Source organism: Sinohyriopsis cumingii, chromosome 17, assembly GCF_028554795.1.
Source record: "Sinohyriopsis cumingii isolate HCF-2022 chromosome 17, ASM2855479v2, whole genome shotgun sequence".
NCBI lineage: Eukaryota > Metazoa > Mollusca > Bivalvia > Unionida > Unionidae > Sinohyriopsis > Sinohyriopsis cumingii.
This window is the reverse complement of record NC_142977.1, coordinates 37,451,140-37,469,793: the sequence shown is the minus strand read 5'-3', so window position 1 is coordinate 37,469,793 and position 18,654 is coordinate 37,451,140. Positions and strand designations below refer to the sequence as shown.

At 35.7% G+C, this 18,654-nt stretch overlaps 1 protein-coding gene across 1 annotated transcript in view; it reads right to left on the bottom strand.

The window, feature by feature from the left end:
- Positions 1 to 263: 263 nt before the first annotated feature.
- Positions 264 to 18,654, bottom strand: part of LOC149778443 (gamma-aminobutyric acid type B receptor subunit 1-like) — a 128,425-nt gene continuing 110,034 nt past the window's right edge. Inside the window, exons 14-18 of the mRNA XM_089939276.1 lie at positions 16,010 to 16,214; positions 9,816 to 9,943; positions 7,760 to 7,888; positions 6,374 to 6,514; positions 264 to 5,905 (exon numbers count right to left, since the gene is read on the bottom strand). Coding sequence (XP_089795402.1) covers positions 5,801 to 5,905; positions 6,374 to 6,514; positions 7,760 to 7,888; positions 9,816 to 9,943; positions 16,010 to 16,214 — 708 coding nt within the window. The 3' untranslated portion in view covers positions 264 to 5,800. The remainder of the gene's footprint in view (positions 5,906 to 6,373; positions 6,515 to 7,759; positions 7,889 to 9,815; positions 9,944 to 16,009; positions 16,215 to 18,654) is intronic.

Here is an 18,654-nt window from a genome sequence, read left to right as displayed (position 1 = left end):
GACATAAGAATGGATGGAATGGGCCAAAGGGAAACTGACCGTTGGAACCACCGTCATGTAACGTAACAACTCGAGGCTAACTTGGAGTAATCCCATCAGCGCTTGAAAATGCCTTATCGCTGACTTCGCCACCAGGTGCGAAATCACTCCGGGATTGTTTCTACAGCGTTGAAGTGGTATTCACAGCAGATACCAACCCGGTTACGTTCACAAACGAATGTGTTACACCAACATTAACTCAACGTAGACAAAAAAGATCTCGACCTTCTCTGATCTATGACTGTTCTCTTGTTTGGTCGCATATAGGACACTTTCACTTTATGATTATAAATCCGTGGTTTGCACATACATAATGTTTTTTTTTTTACTAATATGAGCAATAGGCACACATAGATAGAATCGTGACCTATATAAAACAAAATAAAACCGGTTTAAACCGAATGGTCTAAAACCACTGTTTTGACTCCTACTCCGGATACGTTCCAATGCTGCTGTCAAATAACACAGGCAGCTGCTTCATCAGAATGCTCTAGTGCACAGAAAGCATTTTAAGTAGTTAACCACAATATAGATAAGCCGAACGGGCAATAGCAGGTGTTTTCAATAACTTTTGCATAAATTAAGGTGTCACACAAGGGCAATTTCATACTGTAGGGCGAAATGTCCTGTAATGGCTCTAAAAACAAGAGCACTCTTCATGCTGGCACAGATACAATAGAGTTTGCAGTGCATACATATGACATTGCAAATCCTAGCAAAGTCTAATTTCTTATTTCATGTTACATTTTTGTTTCTACACTGCCAACAAGCCACAGCATGAATTTCTTTCAAATATTCACGATCAATGATACTTTTTGGACAATATATCATATCAGAATTTGTGAGGATTGAGCTCACATTTAATAAGCTGCTGTTTGTGGAGGAGCATGATGAGACCTAGCTTGGGAAGTGTGCTTGCCAAAGCATATTATGACAGCATAGGAACTGCAAAATAACCTGCGTAAACTATTTCGTCGGGATCCAGTTGCGGTCAGAGTGGACGTTAATAATAATAATATTGTTAAGTCGGTACTATGAGAGCAAACCAGCTACAAGACAAATTAATGACTAGGGCATGTTAAATGAGTTAGCTGGACTCGCTACGAATATGGAGGCGACATAAAGTGTGTGTTTGTGTGTGTTTGTGTTTGTGTGTGTGTGTGTGTGTGTGTGTTTGTTTTGGATTTTTAACGTAGTTTTAATTATTTGATAGTGTGTTAGTTTATAGTGATGTCTAGCACTGAAGCATCATGCCGCAGACATTTAGCATCAAGTCCCACCCAGTCACATTATCCTGACACCAGGCCGACCAGTCCTAGCAATAATCTCTTAATGCTGAGCGCCAAGTACCGTTTTTATCAGTCTTTGGTATGACTCGGCCGGGGATCGGACCCGCAAACTCCCGCATCCAAAGCGGACGCTCTAACCACTAGGCCACCAAGCGGTCGCGCCAGTAAGAAGTAGTGTAAGCGAGCTAGCTAATGAACACTACAAACGATCATTGGGACATAAAAATCAGACGCAGAGAAATGAACGCAACACAAGAAAAAAAGTCACATTCGCATAAACAACAACAATGACAAAAATAGAAAGCTTGTTTCCTGTAATGTCCTTAATTATTAAGCCTTAGGTAGTTAAACAAAATGAGCATATCATTATAGGTTACTGCATTTGTATGTGAAAATATAAACGAGCTTTTCTGAAAAATACTGCACGACCTTGCGGAATGCGGTATTTTTCAGGAAAAAATTAGACGAGGTATCAAATTAGTTAGATGAGGAAAATTTGAAAAGCAGCTGTTGTGGGACACTCCATTTACCCAATATAAATAATACATTTTCGTAGTCTTGGATTTTTGGCTTTGAGGATCTTAGTTTCCTACCAAAACCTTCAGTTGCAGTATTTCTCGAATCCAGTATTTTGACAGACTTGTAAAATGGTAGGGTCTATGTCTCTAATAGATAAGCGATATCCCTTGGCCTCAATATGCTTTTCTATGCTATATTATTTTAGACCCTCGACAACGCTCGTCTTAGTCTTAACCATTCTATTTTCGAAATGATATGAATATTTCTCTTAATTAACTGTTTCAATGGTCAGACCGGTATTTTCAATTAATGCGTCTCTCACGTTTGTTGTTGACATTGCGAATATCACGTTCATTCGTTCGCGTCTTTAAAAATTTCGTTTCTGACTCAGTGAACTCGTCCACATCGATAACTTTATGTTATATGCTTTCAAATGGACGAAACAGTTGCTTTAGTTCATTCACAAACAAATTTAATCAACCAAAACCTAAAGCGTCTACTACACAAGTGTACATGGTTTGTTGATAAAGTAGTTCCTAGTTACAGTTGTTTGATAGGTGCACATCTGAAGTAAGGCATGCTGTATACTCTATAAAAACAATTACACACACATCATTCATACACCAAAATAATGGGAATGAAAAGTTCTTTTAACGATACATTAGAAATACAAGTTCTCTTTTGAATTTGTTGAATAACCAGTGAGGAAAATCTTGGAAATTCTTTCTCTTTAAAACTGAAACCCTGTGCAAAATACAAAACCGTAGAGCACCACAAAAATAGTTTACAGCGTCACCTGCCATCATTTTTATTTGAAGAGCAATACTGGTAAAGGAGAATACTGAGCTCCCATTACATTTCTCCAATGCTTTCATCTAAGCGTTTTCCGATTTGAAAACAAATTGGCAGACAAAATTAGTTTTCCCTAATGTTACCTCGTAGGTTATTGTGTGCTCGTTCCGATTGTACGGAAAAATCACGAAGACACAAATGGAAAAACGTACGTGTGAGCTCATTCTCTCTTCTACCTTAACTATTCATGATATGCTCTGACGAAGGACTGGAATTAGTCGACAATGTCGGCAATAACAATATACTTGGTTGATTGTTTCCGTACGTGATTCTCTCCATGTAACAGTATATATACATCTCTAATTTGTACTGTTTATAGTTTTTGATGCCTTATTCTTTAAGAAAGCAATCTCTGCGATAGATGTGTCTTGTTTTATATATATCATCTGTGTTTGATACAGTAGTTTGTTGCGTCAGATGATTTGAAAATTATCTTAAATTTTCATTCGGTCAGCCATATACCACACAATACATTGCTGATATTTAATGTAGCCTGTGTCAGGTTAGAGTCGCATTATTTAATTAGCAAATGTTGAACTATGTATGATATATGCAGCATACGATGAAAAGAGGCAAAATGTTTATATTCCCGCATGAGTTCTAGATAGATACATGTGTGAACTTGATTTTGATCTAATTCCATGGAGTTGATCTTAATATGGAATATATTTAATGTTCAACAATATCTTTCTTTAGGGTCGCATATGCATATATATATTTATGTGTTTGTACGAAAACACGCTTTAGTTTCAGTCTGAAATAAAAGTTTGGGTAATTATTTGGTTGGTTGGTTGTTTGTTGTGGGTTCAACGCCATTTTTCAGCATACCACACATGGCGGCTAGTACGACTGGTGGAAGAAGAAACCGGTAAAATCCTCTGAGTAAAATTTTCATTATTCCTACTGATTGAGCCTAACAGCTTCATTAATGGCTGTTGATTTATTAGCATTGATTCTTTCGAATTAATTGATTTAAACATTAAAAAGTTGAGATTTTCGAGTGCAGGCAGAGATGAATATATAAAGACCCGTTATAACTTGCAGGTAATAGTTGTTCTTCTAAAACCTGAAAAGATATTTTTATTGGAACATGGACTATAATTTAGCGAATGTAATGCAATCAGATACATTTTACTTTCACATTTTAAAATAAATCCAGGCTGTGCAGATGTCTAAGCCTAGAACCTTTATTAAAGAATTTATCGCTAGGTGTTCTTTACCGATGTATCACGTAGCAGAAAAATACGAAATACATGCAATACAGCTTTTGTTCTTCACCAACAGATCTCTGTATATTGGAAATTAGATAATAACGTAGCAAGTGGAATGTTGCGAAATTGCCCGCAGAGTTGTATCACAATCTCAATATGATAATGGTTTCCGTTTCTGCGTTTTTGTCAAACAATTATGACATGGATGGTTTTACTTGTCAACCGACTTACTGTGTCACATGCAAAATGTTAGCGGTAGCGTGAATCACTTGCCTCATGTTTCCTGGATATTATCCCGCCAAGTATAGTGGTTAATTTGTGCTGAATATAGTTATCTTACATAGATTCATAAATGGCTCTAAAACAAAAAACAGCAACAAAATTATTGAAACAAGAGAGATTTTTACTATTGTTCGACGGAGAGAACTCAATGGCCGGCATGTCTCTGGTCTTGAATATATATAAGAAATGGACGGTTAACAAAAGTATTAAGCAGAGTTTTTGTTGTTGCTACAATAATGGTTAATTGGAACGTATTGTCTACATAATGCATACAGAGCAATAAGCTGTTTCAATTCTTATTTTTGCAATACTGGCATTTTAATTTTGTATTAATCTTCATGACACCATAGCAATATTCCTCAAATGTTCTCTCATGGGTGTTCTAATATACGTTAGTTACATCAGATGTTTTCTTTTGTATTCGTCTTTCTTTGTCTCACCACTGCCAGTAGCAGCGACAATTGTTTTTAAAGTTACCAAAGTAAAGTAAATAGTGCACTAAAAGTCCTCAAATAAGTGGGTATGAAGTAAGAAATCTCTGATCAAATACCCGTTTTCTTTTCTGCTCTGCTTATATTTTTTTTGTCCCAGGACTGAGATTAGCGTAGTCTGCTTACTCATTGATTAATTTAATGCAAACAATCTCTTCTAATTACTCTCTCTCTCTCTCTCTCTCTCTCTCTCTCTCTCTCTCTCTCTCGTGATTACTACTTGATTTCGACAGATTTACTATGCTAGCCCAGCTTATTTCTTTGCAGCTACAACACAAAAGAATTACACAAGACATATAAACACCAAAAGAATTACACAAGACATATAAACACAAAAGAATTACACAAGACATATAAACACCAAAAGAATTACACAAGACATATAAACACAAAAGAATTACACAAGACATATAAACACCAAAAGAATTACACAAGACATATAAACACCAAAAGAGCCTTCAAATAATACGTTGCAGTGAATTTACGTATTTGTTCTCTTCTTCTCAAATATAAACTTTTTAAAAAATAATTATTAATCACTTGTGTCGACGTATTTAGAACATTTCTTCAAATATTTGGGACAAAAGTGCTAAAACTGCGTTTGCAATGGTAACGCTTTGTGGCTCATAGCTCCCTTTTCTTGTCGTCAGATTCTGAATTCTAATGGGAACTTTATCACACACTACAACAAGTATAACAACAGTCACAATATTTCAGTCTATAAGATACGCACTTACTTCGTTTACCGTATTTACACGTAAGTAGCCAATCACAGTACATTAACCGTATTTACATGTAAGTAGCCAATCACACTGTACATCAACCGTATTTACATGTAAGTAGCCAATAAAAGTACATTAACCGTATTTACATGTAAGTAGCCAATCACACAATACATTAACCGTATTTTCATGTAAGTAGCCAATCACAGTACATTAACCGTATTTACATGTAAGTAGCCAATCACAGTACATTAACTGTATTTACATGTAAATACCCTATCACATACACAGTTTCTTGCACGCTGCTAACTGTTGGTTATTTGCGCGGTCTCCGTGTCCAATAGGCATTTTGGTCTGCATCAGGTTTGTGACATGTTCCGTTCCGAAAGCACGTTCTATAAATTATTTGCCGTCTCAGACAATCCTTTTGCACTCAGTTGAACACGCTGGCGAACCTTCTCTTGTAGCTTTTTCTTTAGCTCTCTTATCTTGTTCTCCATCTAAATGTATACAAGTTCTCAAATTATATTTCTTTCATCAGTAGCTATTTGTCTTCGGAATGTTTACCAACTGAAAAGTTTATTACACGCACGAAGATATATATTGTGCTTACCTGTGAAGTCAAGTATCTAATATGCAAGAAGAGTAGAATGGCGGGGAAAATCACTAAAATCTCGAAACTGTATTAACCCACAGCCTAATAAAAATAGACCTCACCAGATTACTACCCTTTAACGAAGGCACATACTGAATTATATATCAACAAAAAAGTGTAGCTTCGAATAGAATTAGACAAAGATACATACATACGTACATTCGTACGTACATACGTACGTTCATACATACATACATACGCACGCACGCACGCACGCACACACACACGTACGTACATACAGACATACATACATACATACATACATACATGGTCCACAAAGGTAATATCATCTTTTTTCAATCCTGTTTGATACCTCCTCTATTTGTTTTTTCATCTGATCATTCTCTGCAATGAATTTTCGATGCTTCTCTTCCTCTTCCTTGCCCACCACAGACTCTGTCAGTGAACGGATCTCTACCAGGCTTCGTTTAGGATTGTGGATAATCTGGATAATCTGAGGAGTCAAAACATTTTTATAAAAGTATACCGTTTCTTGATATTTGAAAGTTTATTTGAAAATACACGAGAAACCTCGAAACAAGACATAACACCATTGTGCCGAGGAGCTGTGCATATATATCCATACCTTTCTACCCACGTACCTACCTACCTACCTACCCACATACATACATACATACATACATACACTGACACATTTTGCTACAAAAAAATGAACTATGTGATTTGGCTGAGTAAATAAAATTTGTACCCACGAAAGGAAATGTATCTGTTAATCATGTTTCTTAATTTTATGCTCAGACGTATTGGCTAGCAATATTGTAGATTTGTTACTGTATCCGCGCGAGACCATCAATTCAAGCATAAAATAAAGTAGTAACATAATTTTCAATCTCATTTCAAGATAAAACTTAGGCATATAAAAAAGTCAAGAAAGAAGTATGTGTGCATACCTCGATTGGAACTTCGTTTGTTTGCAAGTATGGTGGCCATGTTTACCACTAAAACACGCACTCGTCTAAAACTAGCCTAACATTTCTTGGGCATAATGTAATCCACTCGGTAGTGAAAAAATATAGTTAGTAATTTATCAAAATCTCTTCTCTTGGAAATTCAGCTAATTCGTGGTCTATATATTACAATCCACAACGTATTTTAAACGAAAAAATATGTATTATGGTGGTCCTTCAGGCGTCCAGCGTTGGTGCAATTGTGAGTTTAGGTTCATTTCTCAAGTGCTGCTTGGGAGTAGCCTTGTGCAAACTGGGGTGTCAAAACATTTTTATATATTTATAGAAATCAGCACTTTTCTGTAAACCAAAATACTGTGACCTACACATGAAGCTTGAAGCACTTTGTGTCCAAGGAGCATTTGCATTCCACAGCCACTTTCCCACCTTTTTCGTTTGAATTATCTGTCTCACGCTTTTGGTTGCCAGCTTTACCTAATCCCACACATAACCTAAATACCATTTATAAATTTAAATTAAAGTATCGTCAAAAAGTAGATATAACGTATGACTCACTGACTACACATAAAAGTGATGCTTATAGGTTACTGCATTTGTATGGGAAAGTATGAACGACTTTTTTTTTCTTCTGAGTAATACTGCACGACCTTTGGGAGTTCAGTATTAGTACAAAAAACGAGTTCATATTTTCCCATAAAAATGCAGTAACATTTTTGGAATATACTAATTTCCTTTTCCTAAAAAAATGGGCATATAATAATGTCACTTACCTTTGGCCCAAATATAAGACCCTTGGAAAGAAAACTGCACAAAATGATTGCTAGCGATACAAAGGCAAATGCCGCATCTTGTTGACTCTTAATTATAAGAGTAATTGGGGCTGTGATGACACATAGCACCTGAAACATAAACAAAATTATAAACAGAACAAGTAAATACACCTGTGATGACACAGCACCTTAAATATAAACAACATTATAAATAGAAAAAGTAAATACACTTGCTAAAACTAGGTTGAAAAAGTTACGAACGTGGATTTCATCTTATGCCCTAATTTTTAATTTATGTGTATGTGTGTGTATGTGTGTAATTTGGATTGATAACATAGTTTTAACAATTTGTCAGTTATATCGCTACGATGTCTATAGAAACCAGTTAATAATTATGTCTAGCGCTGGGCATCATGTCGCAGACATGTAGCATCATGTCCCACACCGTCACATTATCCTGTCACCAGGCCGACCAGTCCTAATCTATTAATGCTGAGCGCCAACCGAGACAGCTATTGTGCCATTTTTATAAGTATATGGTATGACTCGGCCGGGGTTCGAACCCACGATCTCCCGTATCCGAGGCGGACATACTAAGATCTTAGGCCAGCGGAGATGTCACATTTAATTTGTAATAATTTACTACATTCGTTCTATAATTTCTGTATATGAAATATTGTAGCGCATATGTTTTGGTGATAACACTTCTGGAAATACTTTCTTTTATTTAGGATTTATATCTGCCCTTATATGTATGTTCTTTAGACCTGTCTTTCCATATTTAAGTCTTCTCTCTCTCTCTCGCGCTCTCTCTCTGTGTGAATAGATCTTTAAACGTATCGACACTACTTACCCATCTAGTATATTGTTATGCAATCAATGGAAAGAAAATAAATCCCAAACAGGTTTCAATTAATAACCATTTTATAATTTGTTTTCCACCGGAATCATGCAGATTGTCAGGGAATTGTTGATATTCCATATTCTGTGTCACTCTGCTACAAACGAACATATTTTTAAGAAAATCTCTTGGAAAACCCTAAAACCCTATTTGTATGTTTAAGAAGCGATTTTAACCATTTTCACAATCAAAAAGCTGTATGAAAACGATGGAGAAAACAGTTATTTGGAATCGCAAACAGAAAACAATTAACATTCGAATTAAGGGTGCAGCGTCTCTTATAGAGTTAGACTGCTGGCAGGACAACACAACACATAATTTTTCAGATACCCTCAGATGTTTGCGCATCTAACATGTATGGTATTCAGATGATTTAGAATATGAATGGTAATGTTAATTCTTGATTATGTAAAGATAGAAAACCCTGTTTCAATTTAAATTCATGAATAATTAATATCATTATTTTACATAAATAAAGGTAGGTCAGTCCGAAAATTAGCGGACCTATCTCTAGCAAAGGATGATGTTGATGACTGATATTTGAATAAAATATATCTAATTAGAATAATGCTGCAAATAAAATGAGGATGAAGTGAAATCAAATCAGGATAAGTAAGATTTAATGTGGCAGACAAAAAGTAACAACCAATCACTTTGCGAGTTAGTTTGATGACAAAATGCTGACAATCATGAAAGATCTTGTAAATATAAAGCTCAGCGGTAGATCGTTGGGGAATATTAAAAACATTATTGTGTAGATTTACAATCAGTAAGATTCAAAGGATAGAATTTCCCAAAGAATTAGTAGAATTCTTAAAGTCCGGTTCGGACGTGACTTTTGTGAACATGGGCTTAAGAAATTATTCAATTGCAAACAATCGGATAATAAAAATGGGATGTGTCGACAAACATAATTAACTACTCAACCGAATTTTGACATGTAGATACATCAAGCTCCTTCGAAATGTTGTCACTATAAAAGCAAAATCTGACGTAGGATAAATGGAAGTACGATATATCTGGAATACAGACATTATTTATTAATTTTAAATCCCTTTTATTCTACAAAAAGACCACAGAAAATTAAAATAACACGCTTGTGCTGTCTAATTTAAAACCTGTGGAACAAATTACATAACTTGCTACAAAATTTACCACGACATTATATATACTCATTCCAACAAATCGTGCGTCATTGACTTGTTTCAGCTTGACACTTCTGGTTTCATAGGCCAAGAAAATTCCAAAAAGAAGTAGTATTCCTTTGTAGCCAAAGATTACACCTGCAAAATAAGAAGTAGACAAAAACAATATTCTAGCCCGGACACAATGCTAATATAAAATGACTCATAACTGAGAAAGTTACAGCCGGGAAAATCCGTCAATACGATTCTGTAAATGTTAAGCACGACTGTCTGAATACAGATAAATGTAGCATCATCATGCTTTTGTATGCATGTTAGCATTATCACATGACCTATAAACATAAAGGACAGAGGTGAAATGGTTTATGTAGTCAAACGTTCGTTATATATTGTACATATCTGTCACGTTTGCTAAACCTCAGCTATACAGTCATGTATAAGCTATAATCTACAGTCTTGGAAATATTACTGCGGCCATGTGTTTGATGTCTAAAGATTACTAGTGTTAGACTCTTACGCAATGTTACCGTGACCAGCCAGAAGACCGGAACTTGAGTTGACGAAGGCAACCCCCCCTCATAATTTGACAAAGGCTTGTAGTTACCACACCTATGTGTTATAGCTTAGTCCTAAGATCAGAGGGAAGCCCGCGGGGTGAGCGAGGCGTGTTCCTCATCCGTCTTCACGTTGACAGACAGCGAGAGGGACATTGCTTGCTAGGTTTTATTGGATCGGAGAAACAGTGATGTCCAATCAAAAATTAAAATAGAAGGCGTGAATATAATTCGACGCAAATTATACCTTCTAACTACCAAGCGAAAATTTAATCTCGCCTAGGAAGAGTGCTGAGCAATAGGGTTTCTCCGAGGAAGCCACTCGTAATTTGGCGGTAAAACTTAGAGGCATATTCTAAGGAAGGAAAAAGCTTCGAAAAGGTCAGTAAGTTATTTGATTGATTCGCAGAATATTACAGCATCATAATTGTAATTATTTGTAGTATATATTCTTAATTACTAGTATCGTTTAGTATGTAGAATTACCTTTGTCGTGTTTCATTTACATGCGTATTTGAGAAACGAACTTGAGCTTACATAGAGAATTATGTAGATTGTTAACTTGGGGTCAGAATTAATTTTGTAATTCGCTATTAGGTTACTTCGTAGTAAACTAGCGCATTTAGTAATGTGTTATGTTAAAACTTACACATGCTTGACTTGTGAATTTGGAAAATGGTTGAAGTATGTAAGGTTGGTTATTATAGACGTATGCATATATCAGAGCATGGATATTTGAATGTTTGTGTACTTTGTATGAGTTGTAAGGTAAAGAAATGCACTGATTATTGTGATATTGTTTAGTATAACATAATTAGGAATATGTATTAATGTGACAGAATTTATTAATGTCTATATAAGAAGTAATTGATACCATGCTGTATTATGACGTTTGTTTTACCATACAAGAACGTATAGGTATCTCGATATGAATGAATGCGTGGCCGAAGAAATTTAATAACCATTATCTGATGATAGGCTGTGTGTAGTGTGAGATCAGAGGGGTAAGGAAAAAAATATTGTACCGTCCTTGTGTTTTCACAGGAAGCTTTTAGGGGACACATAACTTCGGGTTCGACTGAGTCCCGAGTCTTCAGGAGTTGGAGATGGAAGTGAGACTAGCTTAACAGTCGAAGTTGAGAGAAGTCTAGTCAGTGTAGAGAAGGTGGATGAGGAGGAAAAGGAATCTGGAGAAAAAGTGGAGGAGGAGGAGAAAGAGGATAGAGAAGTCGAGGAAGAGGAGAAGTTATTGGTTGAAATAGGAGAGAAGAATACCACAGATGAATAGAATACAAGGACAAGTGGAAAGCGATCTAACATGGCTAATCAAGTGATGCAACAGGCCATTAAAGGGTCGAGTGGAAGGAGTGCGTTTGGGAATGTGAATAATTTGATTATTGAATTATTATTAAATTGTTATTCATTGAACTTCAACCTTTTGTATATTTAACCATCTAGCCGTCGGCATGGCTTACTGGGGGCTCGGATCTTTACAGCTATCTTTCAGTAATTTAACTTCCAACCAAAATCGAGCCTGGTTGGGATTTATATAATAATTTAAATAAAATATTGGGAGCACCTACCCCAACCACAACAACCCTCACAATATCAAATTTGTAAGGAAAGCACGAGCTGGATGAAAAAAACATGATTGAATATTGAACACTTTACGTAGACAGATACAAACAGATATTATGGAACTATTTAAATTCACCTAAATGAGTGAATAAAATGATGTTTCTTTTCGTCCAACATACTTTTGGACAAGAAACTTCCAGACAAACTCGCGATACTTTGGATAAAAAGCCGTTGATTTAATATAATGTCCTATACGTTGACAGTGTATTAAAAATATTGATCCTGAATATGTATGAAATAAATACTGTTGTTAACATGTATATTCTTTTTGATGGAATAGAAAAAAAACTATTATGTTGACATAAAAATAATTTTCTCCAGATCGCTGTCATTACGAGTAAGCACGCATAATATACAGCTTTAACAAATGCTTAAATTTCTTTGTCAATCACCAGAACATTTATTAGATAATTAGTGCCAAAAAGGACAGCATATATATCATGCCTAAAAGGGAACATCTGTCAAATTTAGAAGTTATCATTAAGTTTCATATGTCATTTTTTAAAGTACAGTTAACATTTTTTTGTGTACGAGAAAATAACTACAAAATTTGAATTATTCAGCAAAATTAACCCGCTACATCCTAGGCAGTACAAAACAGCAAGGCATATTGTCGATTCACAAACGTTATCAAGGTCTATTCGGGTGTTTTATGACTCTCTGGGTAAGATGGAGAGAAAAATCTACAATGAACTGGAAAATGCAAAACCTATAAACAGATGAAGATTGTCAACATTTCAACTCCATAGAGTTCATTCCGTATATGTGACAGTAGAATAGTAAAAGGCAAAAGTTGGAGAAAAGTTGGAATAACACTTGAATTATTGACATATCAAGAGAAGTCGCTCAAAATTTGGAGTGGAGTTAGAGGTGCTATTAATACTTATACGCTAAAATAAAAAAACGAAATAATGGAAAGATAAATGGAGACGATTTCTAATGGTCAAGGTCAAACAATGTCATTGCGCAAAGTGCCAATACATGCTAGAAGCAGAGAAGGTGTATTAACTCTACTATTTTATCACAAACATTCACTTCCGCAGTTCTGTATGTCCCAAAATTTCAAAAATATGTAACAGGTGAAGCTACCTGCATCTCATTTTGCCGCTACGCAGACAGCTTTACCGGATCCTCGAAGTGGTTCGCAAGTGTAGTCCATTGTGTTTATTAAGCATAGAAAGATGTGTTGCAGGTATGGCGCAAAAATCCATGTCTTCATCTAATCTATTAATATGATCCATATATAACTGTTTCTACCTGGCATCACCATTATGAAATATATTCTCTGTGAAACACTAAATTCGAGTTATAATCGTCATTAGTGTAATTATTTTTTATTAATTTCCTCGTTTTAAAATATTTTATAGAGCTTTGGGTTTCACAGTCTGCTTTTCATGGTTGTTATTAATGCAGTAATACAAAGTAATAAACTCTCTGCAACGAAATATCTTTTTTATCAACTGCGTTGCATTCATGGATTTTGTCTTCAGAACTATACCTCTTCATAGCTCCTTGATTTGGATTTGTAGAAAATATACATAAATTGCCTCAAATTTCAAAACCTTACAAAAAAAAACTTTATCAACAATGTTCCTAACTTTGTCAAGAATGGATGCATCAGATAAACGCTAATTTTCACAGATCAGTTTGGTTTTTTCAAGACTAATTTTGTACGCATGGGCAACGAACGCTTTACGTGTGTCCATACTATACGCTTACATGGACTGAGCACCAATTATCCAAAAAAATCCTCTAAAGAGACTGATACTACTGGCGAAAAAAGCCTCAAGGAATCCAAATAACATCATTTCTTTTATAAATGTTCTGTGTAGAAATCAACACGGATATTTATAGTATTAAACAGTTTCTCAAGATGGTCGCGGTGGTGGCCATATGGGATGTGAGATCGGGACCATATACACTTGGGAGCAGCCAAACATCATAGGAAGTCTTTAGTTGAAAATCCCATTTCATTATGAGCTTCCATTCAGGACACGTAGTGATAATTTTAATGATGACCTTAGTGGTCGCTCTACTGGATATACAATCAGCCCCATTTTTATCTAAACTAAAATAGATAACATTTGAAGCCTTTAAGTGAAAACTCAAGCCATCTAGGAGTAGTAGGAAGAACAAATTTTAAAGATGGGGATGCGTGTGACCCATTATTGTACATTTTCTCTGATAAGGGTCATTGACACGCCTGTGGAAAATTGATACTTGTTTTCACAAACTCGTAACTGAATCTTTTAAACAATAAGGTCATATCTGCGTAACTTTTTCTCGTTGAGTCGAGGTCCACTTGAAATGATATCAGCCGGGATGAAAATGCAAACTGGATTTTATTTAAAATTTTCCCTGCCAATTTATCCTGGAACACCCTACTGATATTGACATCAACTCAGGTGCAACTGATCGAAGCAGCCAACCGTCAAAGTCGCGGGATAAATCTTAAGTTTCGCCGAGATGAAAAACGACAACTGAAAATTTCTAATTCTCGCAGCCATTCTAGCCCTGTTAACTGGCTGCGATTTCCACGGTTGCAAAAGCAACTGTGTTTGGGCCGTCAGAATCGAATCCAGAATGGCTCTGGAAGCGGCGGCTGGCGGATGAACAGAATGTCTTAAAGAAAGGAAAAGATCTCCGATTGTCTGGCGGACTCGGGGCGGATGAAGTCTACCACTGTGTTCTCACCGTTGATGGCTGAAAGGCGTATATTGACTAATTTTGATTTTGGAGCGCTCTATAGATTTTATAAACTTCTGAGAGAGTAGCGGGTGTAAAGGGAAGTTGTTTACATTTCAAACATTCACAGTGGTGAGAATGTTGGTAAACTTCAATGTTACTTTCATGTGCTGTGGCTGAATACTCTTTGGATATTGTATTTGTGGAAATTGTACACGATCTAATCACACAGCTAAACAAAAATGACTGCTCCATTGTCCTAAAAAAATCAACCTTAATTAGTCTAAAGCACACTATCTTTAGCAGTCATTAAGGCAGAAAATATATTTTGCCAGACTAGACAATAACAACTTCTAAAAGTGCAATGAATGAATTACCAAATATATCAAATGTAAACAAAAGTTATTGGCTCTTGTTTTTTATATATACAAATTAACCTCTGAAATCCAGGAAGTGAAACTAAGCAAGCGGAGCTAGCAGTTTTCTTTAAAGGTGCACATCTGAAGAACGGCCAATATGTGTACCCCATAACCCATATTACACACATCAATCATACGCCAAGATAAAGGGATTACAAGTTCTTTTAACAATACCTAAGATATACAAGGTCTTTTTTAAATAGTCAGTATATTTTTTTCATTAGGTTAAATTAACCCTAAACTGTAGAGCGCCACCTTACTCGCTGTGTCAAAGTAAGTAAAGGGGTTTTCGTGTGGTATGAACTTGCTTCAATGTTCCCTCGCACATGGAAAACCTGAATCGAAAACCTGACTTCGTCAACAGGACCTGGATCTAATTGGGTCACATACTTAGCACATACACGCATATCGACCCAGAAATTAATTCTCACGTAAGTACAGTCACACCTGATTCCGACTGAGTACTTTGATGAGAACTTTTACTGGGTCCATATACGGATATGATATATATGCACGATTGCTTATATTAGCGACTCTGTAGCATCATTGTTTGGTGATGTGTGCGTAGTCGAAGGGGTTGGTCCGTGGATACAATACAATCTTTGAGAGAGATATAAAAGATATGGAGACAAATACAAATATACATCCTTGTACAACAGAGATATAAAACAGAAGGAGAGAAATACAAGTATACGTACTTTCACAGGATAGACTATGCCATGCTAGGCACTTATCGACGTCATAAAATTATAATATCAATCTAGGCACCATTGTTTGGTGATGAAATAGGTTCACTAGGGGTAGCAATATACACAGTTTAATAAGTTCATTTATTTCTGAAGCTTCCATATTGGTGCAACGAAATACATGAAGAATGGGAATGGAATATGGAGGAAAAGCTTACTTACCAAGCCAAACAGAGATGTTTGTCGAGTTACAGTGCTCTAAATACGGTTGCAACAGGATGTCTTCCTCTGTGTCAGAGGGCTGTTCAAGATCAAAATATTCCAGGTCTCGGTACAGTGGATCAGTTATCTGCCACGTAACCAGGACAACAACATCTACCAGAAGAATTACCAGCACCACCGAGTACAACTCCAGCTGATTCACTGTCTGTCAAAACAGGTAAATGACAGAAACGTTATCCTTGAACATATTTTGGTTGGTGAGGAAACCACTTAAACGTATGAAACCGAGTTTTATTCACACATATTTCAGTATAAATGAAACCTTTCATGTCTTTCTTATTTTCTTTAATTTTGTTTCTATTTTTTAAACTGTGAACTAGATTATACCGGGTTGCAAATGAGCAATCCATGTCCCTGCTTATTGCGCTTGAATAATTTAAACAAAGATAGATATAGCCTTGCAAAATAATTTGTTGAACTCGAACAACGTTTACAAAATATTTGACATTATTACAACTCAGTTAGTTAAACTGTAAATGTTAACAATTTTTAGTCCAAATTAACCATGTGTTTCCATGGAATCTATACATATTTTAATGTCTCCTAAATGTCTTCATCCGACCCCGTATGGTTTTTATATTTTGCTCATTTATATTTTGCTTGTGTATCGAGTTCAAAGCACAGATGACTTAAAACTGCAGGAATTGTTAATTTAATTTTTAATCAGAGGAAAAACAGTTAAATCTGTTTATAGTAGTTTTTCTTCTTCCTTGAGGGGGATGGAGGTGGAAGTGGAGAGGGTAACCAACCAAACCCAAACCCAACCCAATTTTGAATAATTGTTTAATGGCGGCCAATTAGGCCACAAAAATGAACAGTTGCAAAATAAATCATTCACTTACCATTGTGCGAGCCACGAAAAGAATGTAATAAATAAACTGGTATAACTATACGTGAAAATAAAATAAAGATAACAAATTCCAAGATTCGATGGTCTTAATAGATTAGCATTGTTTTCAATACGCTAGGCTTCAGAATTATTAATTTGTAAAGGTGACATATTTTCTTTTATCTACTTTACCGGTATATCGGTGCGCAGAGACTTTTTATCACTTATATATCTTTGGTCGTAGATGTTAGCATGGTTTATGTACAGATTTCACGCATACGTGTAAAAACTTTAGTACATAATGTGCCCCTAACACCTGAAAACAGAAAATGTTATATATTTTTTTTATCGTCATAGCTTTTGGGTTAACAATTGTTGTACGAGAAGATCACCATCTAGCCCCTTGGTTACATACTTGATTACCTTTCTACCATTACTGATGCTAAAAATATTGTTCTCATTTTCAAACTCATTTCTCATCACTTATAAACCTAAATGAATAAAATTGACTTCCCAAAAGTCTGTTATTCGTTTTCGCATTAATATATTTACATTAATAATTCATTTCTGCGAAACATTAATCCATCAAACATGACTAGCATTGCAAAGATTACAACATTAAGACATGCAAACCAAAACACTAACATTATAAATATATGGACTTGTGCCGGCTTCAATTTACGATGTTTTGGTTTTAGAATATAATATAATTCAACAGAATAATAAATAATCTCTGAAGCAAACAACTAGTAAATTATCCCGTAAGAAACTGGCTTCGAATCTGTGGTGACTTGCGATAAATGATAGATTTGTCGCGATTCCAAACTGCATAAGCGACAATAAATGTGATTCTGTGGTCAAAGAAGGGATTTACGCTGACATCCACAAAGTAAAGGTTGATAAGATTTTGGCAGCAGTGGCATCGTCTGTGATAATTTTAAGGGCTAACATGACTGTGCGTATAGTCCCAAAAATAACCCTGTGGACATATCTGGTAAAACAAAATATATGACTGAGAGAAATCGCAAAAAAACATCAAGGAGTCTCTATGAATTTGTAATCGACGCTCTACAAATCCAAGGTTGAAATTGTTGTTGGTGCTAATTATAGCGGACAGTGCAGCATTTCCTGCTGTTTTCATAAAATTTCTAAAGCTATGCAATTTATGATCTGCATTGATTTCCTTTCCATTGACGGAAAAACGTGTTCTGTGAAACAACGTCATGATGCCTTGCTAACAAATCCAACCTTGACATCGTAGTCATAATTTTTATTTACGGTTCTTATTTGTTTTCTCTCAATTTCCCAGAAGGCCTCACATGGAAGAAAATAAGAGACTCATAGTGCATGAGGTCAGGGTTGAGTGCAATTTATTCGCCCGCATTTCCTCAATATGTCATGTAATTAGCTCTGCTTGTTAACAAGTCTCACGGGTATAACAAGTCTCTAATGGTATCAATCCATCTCTACAGCTGCATTGACATTTTATCCACCAATATGTGTCAACCTGCCATTGTGGCATGGATGACACAGAGGCGCCGCTACCGTAATAAACTATAGATACCCGAACCACAGTTAGTGAAAACACAAAAAATGTTATCCTAGAAGGACTACGTTTATAAAATCTCCTCTTTTTCAGTCCACCAACGCCTTTTCATTTCTTTGGTTGTTTCAATTCTCCCTTTGCTTCTCTTAGAAATCTCAAATATTATGATGTACGTGGCTGTATATGCACTCTTCTTCGTTCCACTTGCTG